This window comes from Taudactylus pleione, unplaced genomic scaffold (assembly GCF_031769625.1).
Source record: "Taudactylus pleione unplaced genomic scaffold, aTauple2 ptg000393l, whole genome shotgun sequence".
Classification (NCBI taxonomy): Eukaryota; Metazoa; Chordata; class Amphibia; order Anura; family Myobatrachidae; genus Taudactylus; species Taudactylus pleione.
This window is the reverse complement of record NW_028284794.1, coordinates 2,571,964-2,591,216: the sequence shown is the minus strand read 5'-3', so window position 1 is coordinate 2,591,216 and position 19,253 is coordinate 2,571,964. Positions and strand designations below refer to the sequence as shown.

General features: G+C 47.8%; 1 protein-coding gene across 1 annotated transcript; it reads left to right on the top strand.

The window, feature by feature from the left end:
- The first annotated feature begins 411 nt into the window (after window positions 1–411).
- LOC148506849 (uncharacterized) lies at window positions 412–18,250 on the top strand. The gene is made up of 5 exons (XM_088446008.1): window positions 412–490; window positions 6,613–7,008; window positions 8,753–9,091; window positions 12,958–13,332; window positions 17,975–18,250. The coding sequence occupies exons 1-5, from the start codon at window positions 451–453 to the stop codon at window positions 18,091–18,093; spliced, it is 1,269 nt and encodes a 422-aa protein (XP_088302134.1). The 5' UTR covers window positions 412–450; the 3' UTR covers window positions 18,094–18,250.
- Window positions 18,251–19,253: the final 1,003 nt, after the last annotated feature.

Sequence of the window (19,253 nt, the reverse complement as noted above, 5' to 3'; positions counted from 1 at the left end):
CAGAGCCCGTACCGGCCCCGCCCCTTTTACACATGACATCAGAAGTGCAGTTAGGCGCTACCGGGCAGCTGTACACATGGACGGGTGCCTGCCTGTAGTGTCAGCAGGTCCGCGGGGCAGCAATGGTGCAGCATCACCAATCGCAAACCCCTAGTATTTCATCTTTTTTGTTGTTAATAGAGTGTTTATGGAGTTTTAGAATATTGTTTAGAAATAAAAGTAGGTGCAGTGTTGCAAAAGGGAACTGTGTCATTTTATAAAATGCTTTTATGATTAGAGGCACAGGTACACAAATGTGCAATAATATCCTTCCTATTTCATCTCTTCCCCCGGATATCTTGGCACAGCGGTTACTGAGCAGAGATCCTAGTTCACCACATGTGGTTATTACAACAAGTCACAATGTTTAGTGCGAGTTTCAGTCTGCTTTACGCTGAGTGAGTTATCACTATGTCTTGTTTGCTGATTCTGTTCATGCTGACTCTATGGGGTATGTACAGTATATTCAATTTGTTTCTGCCACATATTCTATATGTAATGTACAATGGTTTTCTATTTAATGTGCAGATATATTTTAAATCATCTCCTTTTATTTACGTATACAGCTAAAAGGATGTGATTATGTAAAAATTGTCCTAGGTATCATACTGTCGGTCTTATTAATGTTGCATATACTAAGGGGTAAATTTACTAAGATGGGAGTTCTATTAAGAAGTGATGTTGCCCATAACAACCAATCACATTCTACTTCTCATTTATCTAGCACCGTCTAGAATATAATACCTGGGATCTGATTGGCTGATATGGGCAACATCACTTCTTAATAGAACTCCCATCTTAGTAAATTTACCCCTAAGTGTCTATACGTTAGATTAAGTTAGATGCACTGTGTCCTGATTCACTGTGTCTCCACAAGAGTCTTGCGCAAAACATCAGTCTCACCATCTTGAGGATGCTTTTACTGTACAGTGTTCTGTTCTGCAATCTGCCACAGATTCTGGGGGAGATGTATCAAACCTTGGAGAGAGAGAAAAAGCAGAGAAGTTGTCCATGGCAATCAATCAGCTTCTGACATTTATTTAGCACAGCCTGTAAAATGACAGTTATAAGCTTATTAGTTGCTATGGCCAAGGTCTCCACTTTATCTTTCTCAAATATTTGATACATCTCCCCCTCTCTCAGCTATAGAGTTAGACCACATTGTTAGCTACCAAAACACATTGACTTTAATGCCATGAAGCTACTGATACAGCATTCTGTACATAACTTCACCACAAATTACTGTAATCAGCACAAAAACATACAAAAGGTACTGTAGATTTTGTGCAAACGTATTGTTATTGTACTATGCTGATGTAACAGCCTATTTGATCATGTAACTATTTATGTCTGTCATATGAGCCTGTGGAACGAAGCTCTGGAAGCCGCCTCTCAGACAGTGGTGCAGTGTTTTACTGCACAATAAGGTCTCCAAGCAGCATGTCTCAACATAAATGTCGAGATGTGCACGGAGCCCCGTGTTTTGGTTTTGGTTGTGAAGGGTCTATTCATCATCACTTAATTTATACAAAAGTATGTGAAAATTAACATTAACATAAATGAACTGTCAGGGCAATTCATCAAGTTCTGAAAAAGTAGCCTGTCTGCTGTGTCCCATCCCTGCATATGTAAGGTAACAGGCCATTCATCATCAGGGGTCTGATAGGACCACCTGATATTCAGCAAAATCTGAAAACTTAAAGTTTTCAGAGTTTGCCTGTGAGAACAAATGGTATCTTCAGATGGCACTTGTTCTCTAAGCCTCACTCCTTCCTATGGGAAGGAGTTCTGGTAATGAGAAGAGGGATCCAAGCAGATTCCTCCATTGGAGGTAAACAATGCTGCTACTTCTGTAGCAGTGTTACTAGTTGCATGGACAGCTGCTTTTTGGAGCAGCTGTGTCCGCACCAGAGCAATTATGAATTGCTCCAGTGTTAAGTATCCCCTGCGGCGAGGTGGATTCTTAAGTATCCCCATGGCAAGGTGAATTTTGGCCCCTCATTGCAGCACTGTTGAAAGACAGAGCAGAAGAGCCATGGTGGGCAGCTAGAAGTCAAAGACAAAGGTAAGTGTGGGGGCTAAAGAGACCCTGGGGGCTGGGCTGGAGAGACACTGTGGGAGCTGGAGGGACATTGTAGGGACTGAGTGTGGGGGGGCTGGAAATACACTGGTAGCACGAGAGAAACTGAGGACTGGAGGGACAGCAGGGCTGTAGATACACTGGTGGCTGGGGCTTTAGGGACACTGTGGGGGTTGGAGAGATACTGTGGGGGCTGGAAAGAATCAGTGGGCTGGAGAGACACTGTGGGTTGGAGAGACAGACAGGGTCTCTGGATGAAGAGACAGAAGGGGGCTAGGACTGGAAAAACAAAGGGAGCTGGAGACACACAGGGAATGAGGCTGGAGAGACACAAGGCAAGATGAGGCTGAAGAGAACTGGGGGAAAGTGGCTGGAGATTATCCACAACTGTGAGTATTAGAAGGAAAATGCTCAGGGACAGTAATCTTTATTCCACAAAAACATTGCTGACACAAATTGTACCAAATTAGCAAATACAGTTTAATAATTACTGCATCAAACTTTTATTAATATGCATTATCTGGTTGAACCTCTGCTAAATTCCTATGCAAACAGGTGTCTTCTGGACCATGTGATCTCCTACATGAGTAGTTAGTACTAACTAAAGTCACCATCTGCCGAGTGAGGAACTTCAGAGGTTCCCCATTGCAGAAAAACTACATATAGGTTTTGTATGGCAGACTCTCAAGCGACTAGCCTGTACCTGCCAGGGACCCTGGCATGGGGGACCACTCAAAAAAAATGGTTGTACTGGACCCCAAGATTTCTGTTGCCAGCCCTGTGTGTGTCCCCCTTCTATGGCATTACCTCCCTGCTATGGCAGTATGCCCCTGGCTGGTTCAGCCTAGTGCTGGTTATTGGAAAATAGGGGGAACATCACATTGTTTTTTCTCCCTACTTTCTAATGCCAGACCAGACTAAGAGGTCCAGGGCTGGCTATTGATTGGATTGGGTACCGCATGCATTTTTTAAAATTAACTAATTACTCTATTTTCTTTTTACACATAGCTTGCACAGATCATACTGCAAAGGCAGAACTGCTTCACAGATGAATAGGAACTAGGAAGTAGACAGGAAGGAATTTATCTGCAATCCAAAACATGCAAGAACCAAAATTTCTGGGGTTATGATGTTTTGCCGCGATTTGAGACCCGGATTTGGCTGTGGGAACCCCCAAGTTAAGTGTGTTCAGTTTACAACAAAACTCTACAGAAAAGTGCTGTAATTGATAGAATAGCAAAATAAAAAAAAATACAAAATACAAACACCTAGTGGCTCAGGGCACTACCTTGTTCTTGAACCTTCTCTACCATGTGAACGTAGTATAAATAACAGCCTCTCTCAGGACTACTGTCTCTGTGAGGACTATGTCAACATTGCTGTCCCTCAGTTTCTCTCTTCAGCTCCTTGCTGATTATCTTGTCACTCCTATGACCTCATACACAAATGGCCTCACTGAGCTCTCTCCTCATCTCCTTGTTGAGTATTTTCTCAGTTCTCTGACCTCATACACAAATGGCCGTGCTATACTCTCTCCTCAAGTCCTTGCTGGGTCTCTTCACAGCCTTCCAACCTGATGCACAAATAGCTATGCTGAGCTCTCTCCTTAGCTCCTTCCAGAGTCTCTTCTCAATCGTCCAACCTGATACACAAAAGGCCTCATCACTGAGCTCTCTCCTCAGCTCCTTGCTGAGTATCTTCTCCAACCTTTTACACAAATGGCCTCACTAAAACCCTTTTGTCAGCTCCTTGATGAGTCTCTTCTAAATCCTCTAACCTGATACAGAAATGGCTTCATTGAGCTCTTTCCTCAACTTCTTGCTGGCTTTCACTTTTGCGGCCTCTCTGGCCTTTTGCCTCACACTAGGCCTTCTCCTCAGCTATTCTCTGAGTCCCACATTGGCTCTATCTTGGTTCTTATCATACATCTCCCTCCACAGATCACAACCTGAGGTGTGAGCAACTGTTGCATGATGCCATTGATACAAAAATCCCTCTCCCATAACTTGGTTTTTCTAATTCTGCAATGACATGCTGGTGGCCTCAGCTTCTCCTTTTCTTTGTCTTTCTTTAGTTTAGTTTAGACTCAGCACGAATTATGAAATCACCCCAACCCCGTGACCACCAAGTTTTGCTTAGTATGTGGGCAGCTACAGGGAGGTGCAGGCAGGTGGTGGCTGGCACTGGGAAACTTTCCACTCTTCCAGGTGGCCAGAAGTGCTACCCAATTTTCGGGGGCATCCCCGCCATTCTGGGAGAGTAGGCAAGTATGGATTAGGGTTAGGCTGCGGGAGGGAAACTTAGGGTTAGGCACTGGGGAGGGGTGTAGTGGTTTAGGATTAGGGGTACTCACTACCGGAAGCACTGCAGCATCTGCCAGACATCATCATGATGTAACCGCCAGACTGGAACATACAGCTGGAGCTGGGTAAGTGACCAGCTAAGTCACCCCTAGATCACCAGTAACCATATGTCAACATGATAATTAAGTGGACATTTAATCAGGGTCAACATTTTGGAGGTCAATGTTGTCAGTGTTGACATGCTCAATGTAAACATAACGACCATGTGGACATTCTCATGTCGACAAAAATATAATATACATGATGTTTGAATTAATTTATGCCAGGTAATTGTGACTGCCATGAATCCTCTCTCATAATTTTACCCATCCACTTTTACAGCCGCAGTCATTATATTATGACTTTGATTGTTTTATCTGCATCTTTCTTCCTGATTTACACATTAGATTGTTGAACATTCTTTTTCTTGGTTCTCTTCACAGTCCACCTGATTCTGAGGGGTTATATTTACTAAAGGATGGGTTTTTAGAAGTGGAGACGTTGCCAATAGCAACCAATCAGATTCCAGCTATTACCCTCTAGAAGGTGCTAGATAGATTATAGGTAGAATCTGGTTGGTTGCTATGGGCAACAACTCCAATTCTAAAAACCCGCACTTTAGCAAATATGCCCCTAAGATGCACACAAGTACAAATGTGGCCGCAAACTTCGCATGTGTTACAGCCGACATATGCAACTTAGATTAGGTGTGAGCCGTCCACCCACGTTTTTCACTGACGGGTTACTGGACATGACTGGGTGGCAATGGGGTATTTGCATTTAAGAGAAGCCTCCTGTCATGGGCATTTATTCAGAGTGATATTCTGATACCGAGTGCCAGCCATTTTCATTCACATCTTCTGCACCAAGCAGGGCGCAGGTGTATGTGCCATTACTAGTATTGATGGCTGGGGGCGTTGTGGTTACATACAGTAGATGCGTCCGTCTCAGAATGTTGGCAGATATTCACATAGGAGTTCTGATTGGTGAAGGTGTAAGGAATTGTGACCACTCAGAATCAGGTCCAGGGCCTCCTGAGGAAGTCCAAGAGGGCAACGTGACCAGTGCCACTGACGCAAAGCATTGGGATGTAATGTTCCTAAAGGATCCAGCAGGTCAATACCGGTGTTTATCATCTGTTTCACATAAGCCTCTAATGTATTTTTAAATTGTACATGTATTTGCTCCTAGTATAATATATATACCATGTCATATGTTACGCAATGATTACCACTCTTTAGTTTTGGAGTGGAACATACAAAAGGAGAGTTGTTCTCATATTAGGAATGCAGAACTTTGAACATCTGACAATAATCCCAAGACTGGTTGAGATAAGCACTTTATTGGTTATTTTTGTTACGGGAAAACCTGATACCCTTTTTGTATTTTTTTTTATGTTACATTGTTGTTAATTAAGGAATTTATTACACTAGGAGGTGCTCCTTCTTTATATATATATATATATATATATATATATATATATATACATATATATATATATATATATATATACCAAAAACAGTCCTGCACTCTCAACTTAGATGTGATGACATCAGGGTGCTTCCAAGGACATGTGGGTCCCAAAATAGAGTTGGATTTCCTGGAAGGAAGGATGCACTCACTGCTTGAAGCAACATTTAAAGTTTTTCATCTTAAAACTTCTCAGTGGAACAGATAAAAATCTGTGATCATGGTCGACGTTTCGGTACAATTCTGGACCTTTCTCAAGACCTCAGTTCAACAAAGTCTGTGAAACATGAAAAGACACACAATGCTCTATCAGTGATATATTGTTCAATCATGTTTGACATATGGGAGTCTGATAGACAGATCATTGTGTGTCTTTTCATGTTTCACAGATATTGTTACATAATTTTCCAGTATTCTTCATTTGTGACATTGTTGAACTGAGATTTTTATCTGTTCCACTGAGAAGTTGTAAGATGAATAAACTTTAAACATTGTTTCAAGCAGTGAGTGCATCCTTCCTTCCAGGAAATCCAACTATATATATATATATATATATATATATATATATGTATATATATATATATATATATATATATATTCTTCCTCATTCTTCTTGTGCCTTTCTGTCCCTTATGTTAGCTTTCACCATGAGTCATGCACAATATTATCTCCTCTTTATAGGTAAATCCTGTGTTGCCCCAGGACAGTACTGCGTGTACCAGCCTAAAGGAACAGAGGCCTTTGTGGGAGAAGATATCACTCTCCAATGCAGCTTTGTGTATCCAAAAACTAAGCAAAATATCACAGAAGTGACTGTTGTATGGAAAGCTTCCAAAGTAAAATACTGCGGTGCTGTAAAAGAGGAATTTTACAACAGCGTGACGAAAATCATATTCCCACAATATAGGGGAAGGCTCATCCTGACGGGAGATCCTAAGGCTCAAAATGCATCGATAAATCTGATGAATGTAACCATGGGGGACGCAAACACCTACTGCTGTCGTTTAACATTAAAATATTCCGATGGAAAACCTGCTGCGTTTCAGAGCCCGGAAGGGACTCATCTCACCGTGAGAGGTAAATGCAGACATGGGAGGGTGTTATATTAAATAGGGAATTCAGCAGAGGAAGGAATTACAATGACGCACACAGGCAGCTTTGCAATTCTGTCCTTGAAAATATGCAAATGTAGCAGGAGGTGTCTGACACTCCCTTGCTGTGTCTGTGATCCTAACGCTGCGACCAATGACGCAGGCTGGGATAACCACCGTGGGTGCAGGCTGGGATACCACCGTTGATGCAGGCTGGGATAACCACCCTGGGTGCAGGCTGGGATAACCACAGGTGGGTGCAGGCTGGGATAACCACAGGTGGGTGCAGGCTGGGATAACCACCGTGGGTGCAGGCAGGGATAACCACAGGTGGGTGCAGGCTGGGATAACCACAGGTGGGTGCAGGCTGGGATAACCACAGGTGGGTGCAGGCTGGGATAACCGCCGTGGGTGCAGGCTGGGATAACCGCCGTGGGTGCAGGCTGGGATAACCACCTGATCAACATACCCCCATTTACAGGAACGCTGGCTGTCCCAGCCCCCTTCCTGCCCCATATATGCCTCTGTCTGCCAATCAGGCAGGAGCATTCAAGGGCCTAAGCAGGACCCCTTCTGTACACTTGCAGAATGGGTCCTGCACACACGCAGATTCCCGATAATCAGGAATCTGCGATCAGACGCAGAGGCCACTCACGATAAGCCATCGATGGTTTGTTTCTTGCACATGTGCAGATGTCGCCACCACATCCCTCTCTGTGTCTCTTGCTGCTGTAGCATCTGCGACTTTATGCTAACGCTGCTACAAAGCCCTTCCCTGGGGTACAGCCTCGCGCCCAAATGTGCGAGGACTTTGAGCCGCTTTAGATTCTCAAATACAGCTTTGTTCATGTTTAGACACCACCATCAGTTGCACCATCGAAACTTGCACCAGCTCCATGTTAGGCGGAGATTTTCTCAGTATGGCCGCCACTGTAAATGATGAAGCATCTTTGTGTGCAGCGCTTTTAGCGACATTCTCGTCACACTCCCATAACACTCCCATAAGACCCAGCATCTCCGTGTGTTCAGTAAGCCGCCTCCGTGTCACAGCCCAGGAATGCCTAATACATTTCTAATACATTTATGAAACCAGGCATCTGAATCAGAACTGTGACTCTGAGCAGTAACAATCGGGACCCAAGCACGGTGCCGTGTAGATGCACGCACAGTATAAAAACATTGCTACACTGTATCCAACATAGGCAGCGGGTGTAACTCAGGATCTGCCGCAAAGTGTATGCAAGCCAGGGGCGTTTCTAGAGAGGAGGGGTCCCGTGTGCAGTCTCCGACATGGACCCCCTCCTCTCCCTTCGGTGGCCGGCCAGCGCCGCACTTATAGACTCTGGGCACTAGAGTGTGCCCAGAGTCTATAGCGCATACACAGGTCACCGGGAAAATGGTCCCGGCGGCCATTTTCCCTGTACTCTGCATGCACTAGCGAGGGGAAAATATCCGTGGCTGCCATTTTCCAACCGTTTTTACAGGCGCAGACACTGGAGCCGACGTGGGACTCCGGAGAGGTAAGTTTTATGGGTGCAGGGTGTGCAGTGCAGGCCCCCCTGGACCCAGGTGCCCATGTGCCCTGCACACCCTGCACCCATTATAAGTACACCCCTGATGCAGGAGCAACAATGCTGTAAGGTGATGCAACACCGCAAGCAGTTATGGCAGGCAGGCCGAGGGGCCAGATAATGATTCTTCATATATGAATGTTGTATTTTGGTTGTCAGGTGAAGATGAGCTCCGCATAGAGCAGCCAGCATTCATCTCTGCCTTCCGTGGTGATACAGTGACTATTTTCTCTCGATATGCAACTAAGAACCAAGATATCGTCCCTGATATAATTTCGTGTCATGTGTGGAAGAGCTCACAGGGTGGACCTGGCTGTGATGCCGTCAAAGCTAGAAAGACCTGCACAGAGAGGACCGGGAAGGATATTCTGCATTTCAAAATCAGTCACGTTAATATCTCACACCAAGGCTGGTACTGCTGGGAAATACAGGTTTTATCAAGAGACGGAAAAAGATTTACGTATAAAACAAATGTTGGAACAGAACTTCGCATTGTAGGTTTGTATCAGTCACAAGTTGGAGCTATGAGCCTGTCCCTCCCCCTGCAGGGTGACACAGTGACACAGACAGAAGGGAGCTATGAGTCTGTCCCTCCCCCTGCAGGGTGACACAGTGACACAGACAGAAGGGAGCTATGAGTCTGTCCCTCCCCCTGCAGGGTGACACAGTGACACAGGCAGAAGGGAGCTATGAGTCTGTCCCTCCCCCTGCAGGGTGACACAGTGACACAGACAGAAGGGAGCTATGACTCTGTTCCTCCCCCTGCAGGGTGACATACACAGAAGAGAGCTATGAGTCTGTCCCTCCCCCTGCGGGGTGACACAGTGACACAGACAGAAGGGAGCTATGAGCCTGTCCCTCCCCCTGCAGGGTGACACAGTGACACAGACAGAAGGGAGCTATGAGTCTGTCCCAGCCCCTGCAGGGTGAGACAGTGACACAGACAGAAGAGAGCTATGAGTCTGTCCCTCCCTCTGCAGGGTGACAGTGACACAGACAGAAGGGAGCTATGAGCCTGTCCCTCCCCCTGCAGGGTGACAGTGACACAGACAGAAGGGAGCTATGAGCCTGTCCCTCCCCCTGCAGGGTGACACAGTGACACAGACAGAAGGGAGCTATGAGTCTGTCCCTCCCCCTGCAGGGTGAGACAGTGACACAGACAGAAGAGAGCTATGAGTCTGTCCCTCCCTCTGCAGGGTGACACAGTGACACAGACAGAAGGGAGCTATGAGTCTATCCCTCCCTCTGCAGGGTGACAATGACACAGACAGAAGGGAGCTATGAGCCTGTCCCTCCCCCTGTAGGGTAACACAGACAGAAGAGAGCTATGAGTCTGTTCCTCCCCCTGCAGGGTGACACAGTGACACAGACAGAAGGGAGCTATGAGCCTGTCCCTCCCCCTGCAGGGTGACACAGTGACATAGACAGAAAGGAGCTATGAGCCTGTCCCTCCGCCTGCAGGGTGACACAGTGACACAGATAGAAGGGAGCTATGAGTCTGTCCCTCCCCCTGCAGGGTGAGACAGTGACACAGACAGAAGAGAGCTATGAGTCTGTCCCTCCCTCTGCAGGGTGACACAGTGACACAGACAGAAGGGAGCTATGAGTCTATCCCTCCCTCTGCAGGGTGACAATGACACAGACAGAAGGGAGCTATGAGCCTGTCCCTCCCCCTGTAGGGTAACACAGACAGAAGAGAGCTATGAGTCTGTTCCTCCCCCTGCAGGGTGACACAGTGACACAGACAGAAGGGAGCTATGAGCCTGTCCCTCCCCCTGCAGGGTGACACAGTGACATAGACAGAAAGGAGCTATGAGCCTGTCCCTCCGCCTGCAGGGTGACACAGTGACACAGATAGAAGGGAGCTATGAGCCTGTCCCTCCCCCTGCAGGGTGACACAGTGACACAGACAGAAGGGAGCTATGAGCCTATCCCTCCCCCTGCAGGGTGACACAGTGACACAGACAGAAGGGAGCTATGAGTCTGTCCCTCCCCCTGCAGGGTGACACAGTGACACAGACAGAAGGGAGCTATGAGTCTGTCCCTCCCCGTGCAGGGTGACAGTGACACAGACAGAAGGGAGCTATGAGTCTGTCCCTCCCCCTGCAGGGTGACACAGTGACACAGACAGAAGGGAGCTATGAGTCTGTTCCTCCCCCTGCAGGATGACATACACAGAAGAGAGCTATGAGTCTGTCCCTCCCCCTGCAGGGTGCAACAGTGACACAGACAGAAGGGAGCTATGAGTCTGTCCCTCCCCCTGCAGGGTGACACAGTGACACAGACAGAAGGGAGCTATGAGTCTGTCCCTCCCCCTGCAGGGTGACACAGTGACACAGACAGAAGGGAGCTATGAGTCTGTTCCTCCCCCTGCTGGGTGACATACACAGAAGAGAGCTATGAGTCTGTCCCTCCCCCTGCTGGGTGACACAGTGACACAGGCAGAAGGGAGCTCTGAGCCTGTCCCTCCCCCTACAGGGTGACAAAGTGACACAGACAAAAGGGAGCTATGAGTCTGTCCCACCCCCTGCAGGGTGAGACAGTGACACAGACAGAAGAGAGATATGATTCTGTCCCTCCCTCTGCAGGGTGACACAGTGACACAGACAGAAGGAGCTATGATCCTGTCCCTCCCCCTGCAGGGTGACACAGTGACACAGATAGAAGGGAGCTATGAGCCTGTCCCTCCCCCTGCAGGGTGACACAGTGACACAGACAGAAGGGAGCTATGAGCCTGTCCCTCCCCCTGCAGGGTGACACAGTGACACAGACAGAAGGGAGCTATGAGTCTGTCCCTCCCCCTGCAGGGTGACACAGTGACACAGACAGAAGGGAGCTTTGAGTCTGTCCCTCCCCCTGCAGGGTGACAGTGACACAGACAGAAGGGAGCTATGAGTCTGTCCCTTCCCCTGCAGGGTGACACAGTGACACAGACAGAAGGGAGGTATGAGTCTGTCCCTCCCCCTGCAGGGTGACACAGACAGAAAGGAGCTAAGTCTATCCCTCCCCCTGCAGGGTGACACAGTGACACAGAAAGAAGGGAGCTTTGAGCCTGTCCCTCCCCCTGCAGGGTGACACAGTGACACATACAGAAGGGAGTTATGTGTTTGCCCCTCCCCTTGCAGGGTGACACAGTGACACAGACAGAAGGGAGCTATGAGGCTATCCCTCCCCCTGCATCGTGACACAGTGACACAGACAGAAGGGAGCTATGAGTCTATCCCTCCCCCTGCAGGGTGACACAGTGAGACAGACAGAAGGGAGCTATGAGTCTGTCCCTCCCTCTGCAGGGTGACACAGTGACACAGACAGAAGGGAGCTATGAGCCTGTCCCTCCCCCTGCAGGGTGATACAGACAGAAGAGAGCTATGAGTCTGTCCCTCCCCCTCCAGGGTGACACAGTGACATAGACAGAAGGGAGCTATGAGCCTGTCCCTCCCCCTGCAGGGTGACACAGTGACATAGACAAAAGGGAGCTATGAGTCTGTCCCTCCCCCTGCAGGGTGACACAGTGACACAGACAGAAGGGAGCTATGAGTTTGTCCCTCCCCCTGCAGGGTGACACAGTGACACAGACAGAAGGGAGCTATGAGTCTGTCCCTCCCCATGCAGGGTGACACAGTGACACAGACAGAAGGGAGCTATGAGTCTGTCCCTCCCCCTGCAGGGTGACACATGACACAGACAGAAGGGAGCTATGAGTCTGTCCCTCCCTCTGCAAGGTGACAGTGACACAGACAGAAGGGAGCTATAAGCATGTCCCTCCCCCTGCAGGGTGACATAGTGACACAGACAGAAGAGAGCTATGAAACCTTTGGTGTCCTTCTGCGCTGATTAAAAAAAAAAGTGAACTCCCCCTCCTGCAGCCCCCCTCCCTCCCCTGGTGACACCTCTGTGTGATCGGTGATCGGTGGTCTCCTTTCTCTAGTTAGCTGGTCACCAGGTCTCCTTGCACTGTGACCCGGGTCAGCTGTGCTGTAAACAGGCACAGCACAGTAGACCAGGGTCACAGACAAAGAGCCTTGGCGACCAGCTAACGGGAGGAGAGAGCTCACTGATCACACGGTGGCTATCACGGGAGGGAGGGGGGGGGGGAGATGAAGGGCAATGTGGCTGCAGGGGCAGAGCACTTGCGGTGCTGTGGGATTTCGCAGAGGCAGAGCTTTCTCACAAGCTCTGTCCCTGCTTGAGGATGTTGATACATTCTAATGAAAATTCCTAATTTGGGTGAATTACCAAATTTAGGTGAAAACCGCATCACGGATGCGATGCTTAGTATATCCTGCCCCTTGAGCCTATTATCATTTTTCTTTAATAAAGATGGAAATGAACATCACATACTATTATTTGCATTTCACTTTCAGAACACACAAATTATTTCGACATCTGGCAGCCGACGGAAACTGTGTTTAAAAAACCTACTGTAATCCATTGCATATACACAGTACCACTCTATAGTGATATTGTGTGGATTGGGGTCTACTGGATGGTCGGGAACCCAAGAGAGGACTTTGTGTATCATCCAGACACAGACTTCATACACCCTGATTACAAGGGAAAGATCAGACTGTTAACTGAGTCCAATCTTCTCCTAGAAGACTTCCATGGTCCAGATAGCACCATGTTCTATTGCCGCGTGGTGCTTCTACGTTGTGGATCGCACACAATCAATGGTACAAAAACAGAGGTGGTAATGGAGGAGGGCTCTGGAACCCGACTCAGGATCTACAACATGCCTGGTATGTGTATAAAACCCAATGTATGAAAACTATTACTATTAAATGCCATGGAGTTATATAGTCATGTAGTTAATAATATGCAGGTCCCAGTGTGAGATTGAAGCTATGAACAACTCAGGACCAAGAAGCAACTATCTGAAAGGGGTGGCCATCGGTGGGCTAACCTATGATGGTTAGCATCAATGGTGCATTCGGTGCTTATCATTGATGGCATGAAACCATCGGTGGGGGACCACTGATGGTTTGCACCCATCAATGGACATCGCTACAGGTGGGGAATGACAGATGGCTGGCCAATCAGGCTAGAGGATTAAGGGCCTGATTCAGAGAAGGATGCTATTTCGATATTTAGGCAGATGACTGCCCGTATATTACGGTTGCACAGTGCACGCACCAAGGTTCCTTTGTGATGTCTCTTGCAGAGGGGATTGTTTTGTAAAGTGATTGACAGTTAGGGACTGTTTGGGGGAGATTGCCAGACAGCCAATGATGGCAGAGAACGATCAGCTCTCTGCCACCTATGACAAAAACATCGACCATATGTGGCAAAACATCCATGGTTGCTAACCTTCAATGTTTGATGGGCATCCCTACTGTTTGGTAAATTTCTAGTTATGAAAACTGCTACATTTTCCAACATATATATTTGCTTACCTTAATATACTGTATAGAATATTAGGTGTAAGATGAGCAGCTTTGGGTTTTATCTAGTTGTCCCCCAAGCCTATGAAACCTGTGACCCGACTGAAGTGAGTCCAGCTCCTGAAAAACACAAAGATTTTCCGCTGAAGCCACCACTACCAGCAGAAGCAGCACTAGTGCAGCCTGTCTTGCTATGGTATACATATTGAATGTTTAGAACTGGGCTTACACTGAGGGCCTGATTCAGAGCCGGACGCTCTGAATCAGGGCCGTCCTATCTAAAATTGGAGTGGCCCCCTGGCCAGTCGCATAGCTGTGGGTGGCCACCCACAGCTTATGCGAGCAACCAAAAAGATGGTCGCGATGGTCAAGACCATCACGACCATCGGGCTTGCGACGAGACCCTTGCAGTAGGGTCTCGTTGTCCGCAAGCCCGGAGTGATTTTGGCTCTATCAGAGCCAAAAACACTCCCACTGACATCACTAGTGATTTTGGCTCTATCAGAGCCAAAAACACTCCCACTGACATCACTAGTGATGTCAGTGGGGCCGGACCCAGACGGTAGGCGTTCCCATGGGAATGCCTCAGTCTGGGCAGCCACGCCCCCAGCACGCCCACCAAAGGGGGCGTGCTGTCAATCACCATCAACAGTACGCCCCCTTTGGTGCGAGACCTGAAGCGACGGCTTCCCCATCGCTAGCCGGGTCTCGCGCATGCGCACGACGGAGCAGCCTCCGTCGTGCGCATGCGCACTTGGGCAACGTCGACCCGCTTGCGAGTGCTCAGAGCTCGTGAGCGGGTCTGCATCAGGCCCTGAGTCCCCTGTTCTGTGCAGTGTTTGTAAGTTGGAGAATATTTGCTGCTCTTGTTCTATGGGAAAATGTTATCAATTATGTGAAATGCCATTAAAAGTGTACGAGACTCAATCACTGCCAGCTCTGAGTTGGTGCATAAATTAAGTACTTTTGCAGGTTACAGATGATTGAATGATCTTCTACACACATAACTCTCACCATCCACAGCTTAGTAAATCAAGACAGAGGGTGTGGCCATGCCACAGTGGGGGCGTGTCGGTATCATAGTCGAGATATAGCCATTCCCCATGGGGGGCGTGCTAAGTGCTAAAACAAAATGCCATTTCCATTAAGAATGCAACTCCCCTTTACCCTCTAAAGGGACACCAGGTTACTAACTCCCATTTCACTAGTCTAATGTACCGACCTATATCCTCCCTATAAGTGGTACATATAATATTATCAGTGCCTCCACCCATGTACTAGTATATAGTGTGGGCCTACTTGGGAAAGCCCAAACGCAATGAAATATAGGTATGTGGGACTAGACCCAAAATATAGATATATATGTTTAAACACCTTTGACACCACTTCCTCTATAATCCTTGTACTGCTCCTTGGATGCTAAAGCTGGAAGTTTATTATTATAGATCATCAAATTCCTCAACAGATAACTTACATAGCAATTGATTTTATGTCATAACGAGTTATCATTTATTGTTAGTATATTGGCCCTGATTCAGAGCCGCTCGCAAGGTGCTCGATGTTTGTGATCTGCGGATGCACCGCGTCCAGCGTGCGCATGCGCGAGCCCCATCGAGCGACTGAAGTTCAGTCACTACAGGGCTCACTACAAGACGGGGTGGCTGTCGATGGTGAGTGACAGCTCACCCCGTTTTGTAGGCTGGTGGGGGTGGTTGGCCAAACGCAGGTGCTCCCTTAGAAACACCTGGCATTTGAGGGAGGACCCATGGGCGCCGAGAGGGGGGGAAGCGGGTGCAGTTTAACCGGGCCCTGGCTTTGCCCCCCCTCCCTCACAGCAGCTCAGCACACAGCTTGTGCTCGGCTGCTGTTTGAGACTGCTTGCGGCTGCTGCAACAGCCGAAGCAGTCTCCTATGGCTGTGGGGGGAGCGATCACACTGATCGCGCCCCCCCTGCTTAGCGCCGGGCTGGGGGGCTTACAGTGCCCCTCTCCCCGGTGCGCAGCGCTGATATGCGGCGCTGCAAAAGTCATTTATTTTTATTTTTTTCCCAAGGGGGCGTGGCCACGCCTCCCGTGATTAGGCCACGCCCCCTCCTTTACCCGGGCCCGGCCAGCCTTTCTACGGCCCTGGGAGGACCTACTAACATCACAACTGATGTCAGTAGTGGACTTCCTGCTCTATTAGAGCAGGAAGTCCACTCGGCCCATAGTTTCCAATATATCCATACATATAACTGAGAATTACAGCCATTTAAGATATACCTATACTAATATGTTTTACTCTATTATTACATACACCTGTAACTATATTATATCAAATAAGTGCATACTACAATTTATAGGATTCATAGCACTGGTGCCATAAAATATATAACTTACTACGGCTGTATTGAAATATGCATATATAGTTTCGCTAACTTCAAAATAGTGTTCTAGTCTCTAGAGGAGTTGAAAGTTCACAAGTCCTGTATCCCCAATCAATATATAGCTATATATTAAGTATGGATCCTGAAGGTTCCGACTGGCCTGTGTTAAAAGGTAGCAATTACTCCAACTTGCCACTAGATGGGGGTGTTGCATGTATTATAGAGTTTATTGGCCAGAAATATACTTACCTTTGGTAATTTTAATAACTGACCAGTAGTTTGTACACATAAGGAGAGCAAGTGCTATACTGCAGTGTTTCTTATGGCAGCTAGTGTTGAGTGCACTGCATTTTCAAGAGGTCTCTTACTCTATTAAGTCTATCAGTCCCCATTAAGTGGCTGCTGATCAGGCACTCCTATTGTCACTCCCCAGCTCATTACACTGGAGCTGTCGGTATGCAACTATGCCTGATACTATCGTCATTGCTATGTGAGTGTCTTACATGATACTCACTGTTAGCAGGGCGCTGCTGCCGCTGCTAACTTGTCCACCAGGAGCCATGCTCTCTCAGCTTCCTATCATCCCCTCTGATGACTGCTGCTGCTGGGCTGTCCTATAGGGAACTGCCGCTGACTATTCTGCCTCCTCTACTGCAGACACGCCCTCTCCCACAACACTGACTTTCAGCTGCCGAGACGTGCCGCGACTCCGCCCCCTCACAGCAACCAGGCAGCTTCTCCATCACCCCGGCTCTCCCTGTCCCTGTCAGCACTGCTCCACCGCCGGGACCTCTGCAGCGATGCTTTCCCCACTGTCAGCGGTAAGCCTCTTCTGCTCCATCAGTAGGGCAGGATGATTACCGCTGCCCACCTGCTTCCCTAGCTCCGGCTGGGCTCCCTCTCCGGCTCTGCCCCTCTGCGCCCGGCAGCTCATATCGCACACTAGCTGCCCGGGTCACAGGAGGGCAGGCACTGGAGGGAGGGATCCGCAGACTGGCCGGCAGAGCCACTGGCCGTTCTATTTATACAGCTGGCTAGAGAGGCACGTGACCCTTACTTTGGCAGAGCGACCCTCTCCTTCCTGCCTGCAGTGCGAGCCACTGATGCTCGTGCTTCTTGTACAACTCTCTCCCACAGCGCGCTAACCACTACACACTCTGCCTATGTCAGGGGGTGTTAGTCAGTGTGGGCTCGTGCCACGTCTGGCACCTATCAACAGCTTGTGCTGCGCTGTAGCTTACTATACAGTGACATTCCCTACATGTTACACCTTCCATTAAATACACCTTTTTACATATTTTATAATTGAGTTACAATACAATAGCATATTATTACTTCCAGATGTAAATATATGAATTACTACACACACATGAAATACATTTATATATATATATATATATATATATATATATATATATATATATTTATTGTATTCCCATAACCTGAAAAAAAACAGTTGTGTTGATAGTTTTGTAAACAACAATGAGTAAAAACACCTAACTTGCATATTGGGGTGTCATCGGTAAGTGGTTTAGGCATACTTTATTAAGGGTGATATGTTGTGTCATGTACAGTAGTAAGTTATGCTGTTATGTGTTCTTTAATGTCTACTTTCTATTTATCTCTTATTTTGAGATCCAGCTCCAGATGAATCCCCATCACAAGCTGTCACCATCGCAATCTATGCTGGAATCAAGCTCATCATCCTACTTGTTCTGTTGTTGGTGGCTTTAGTCTGCCTGAAGAAAAAGTAATGATGTGGAACTCTGAGCCCCATGTAAATAAATAGAGCACCCCAGGGCCATAACTAGGGTGGTGCGACCAGTGCCATGGCACAGGGCACCGGAGGGCAGGGGGTGCTGTTTGGGCCTGTCAATTTTCCTGTTTATTATCATACTCACTTGTAGCTTCTTCTTATTTTATCCCCAGCATCTCCTGGTCTCCCCGATCTCTTCCCTGACCCTTCTCCATGAGGCATTGGCCCATTTTCCACCGTCTTATGTCCCTATTTAAAAAATGGGCTGGGGTTGCGCCAATGCTCTCTCTGGCACAGGGCTCCAAAAAAATCTAGTTACAGCTCTGGAGCACACAGTATATAACACAATGGTTTCTCAGGGCCGTAACTAGACTTTCTCGTGCCCTGGGCCACATAAAGCATTGACACCCCAACTCCTCAGTTTTCAAATAGGGATATACAATAAAAAGTGGGCCTGAAAAAGAACGTGGCCTCATGGGAAGGTGGCATGACAAATCTCATTTATCCCACACGATGATGAATGGGTGCCCATCCTGGTGTATCACTGCTATCCGGGTGTCACTGCTAAATACAGTGTGACCCCAATGGCTGCAGCGATGATACACAATAAGTATACAGTATAAGTCACCAGCTCTAGATGTAGGAGAGCTCAGAAGATCAGGATTTGTCCATCAGAACAGCCATGCACAAGCCTGGAGCCGGCAGTGTAGATCACCGACTGATGGTAAAGAAAGAGCACTGCTTGTAATGTATATACAGCATATATCAGCAGCAGGGACGGGACGGGACAGGTGGAGGGGTAGTTGGTGACAGAGGAGATAGGGGTGGGCCAGGAGATACCGGGGATTAAAGAAGAGGAAGCTACAAGTTAGAACGATTGTACACAGATAATTGATGGGTCCGAACAGCGCCCCCTGCCCTGTGGTTCCTATACACTGCATCTATCATTAATTATCGTTTTGTTGTTTCTCTTACTAAGTAGCTTTAATAAAAACACCATAGCTACTCGCTGCTGTTTGCCACTGATTACTAGGGTAGACTACTGTACAGCGGTGATTTGCAGTGGACAGTGGTAAGTGATGGTGTTTAGCAGGGGCAGTCGCCCCAGGGCCCCACACATAGAGGTCCACACAGGGTTAATTTATTTTTCCAGAACAG

What these genes read in the sequence shown, in the direction of transcription:
- LOC148506849 (XM_088446008.1), top strand. Translation starts at nt 451, where the DNA reads ATGTCTTGTTTGCTGATTCTGTTCATGCTGACTCTATGGG. An exon ending in GACTCATCTCACCGTGAGAG is followed by an intron (nt 7,009 to 8,752) that starts GTAAATGCAGAC and finishes TTTGGTTGTCAG; the next exon opens with GTGAAGATGAGCTCCGCATA. An exon ending in CAGGATCTACAACATGCCTG is followed by an intron (nt 13,333 to 17,974) that starts GTATGTGTATAA and finishes TCTTATTTTGAG; the next exon opens with ATCCAGCTCCAGATGAATCC.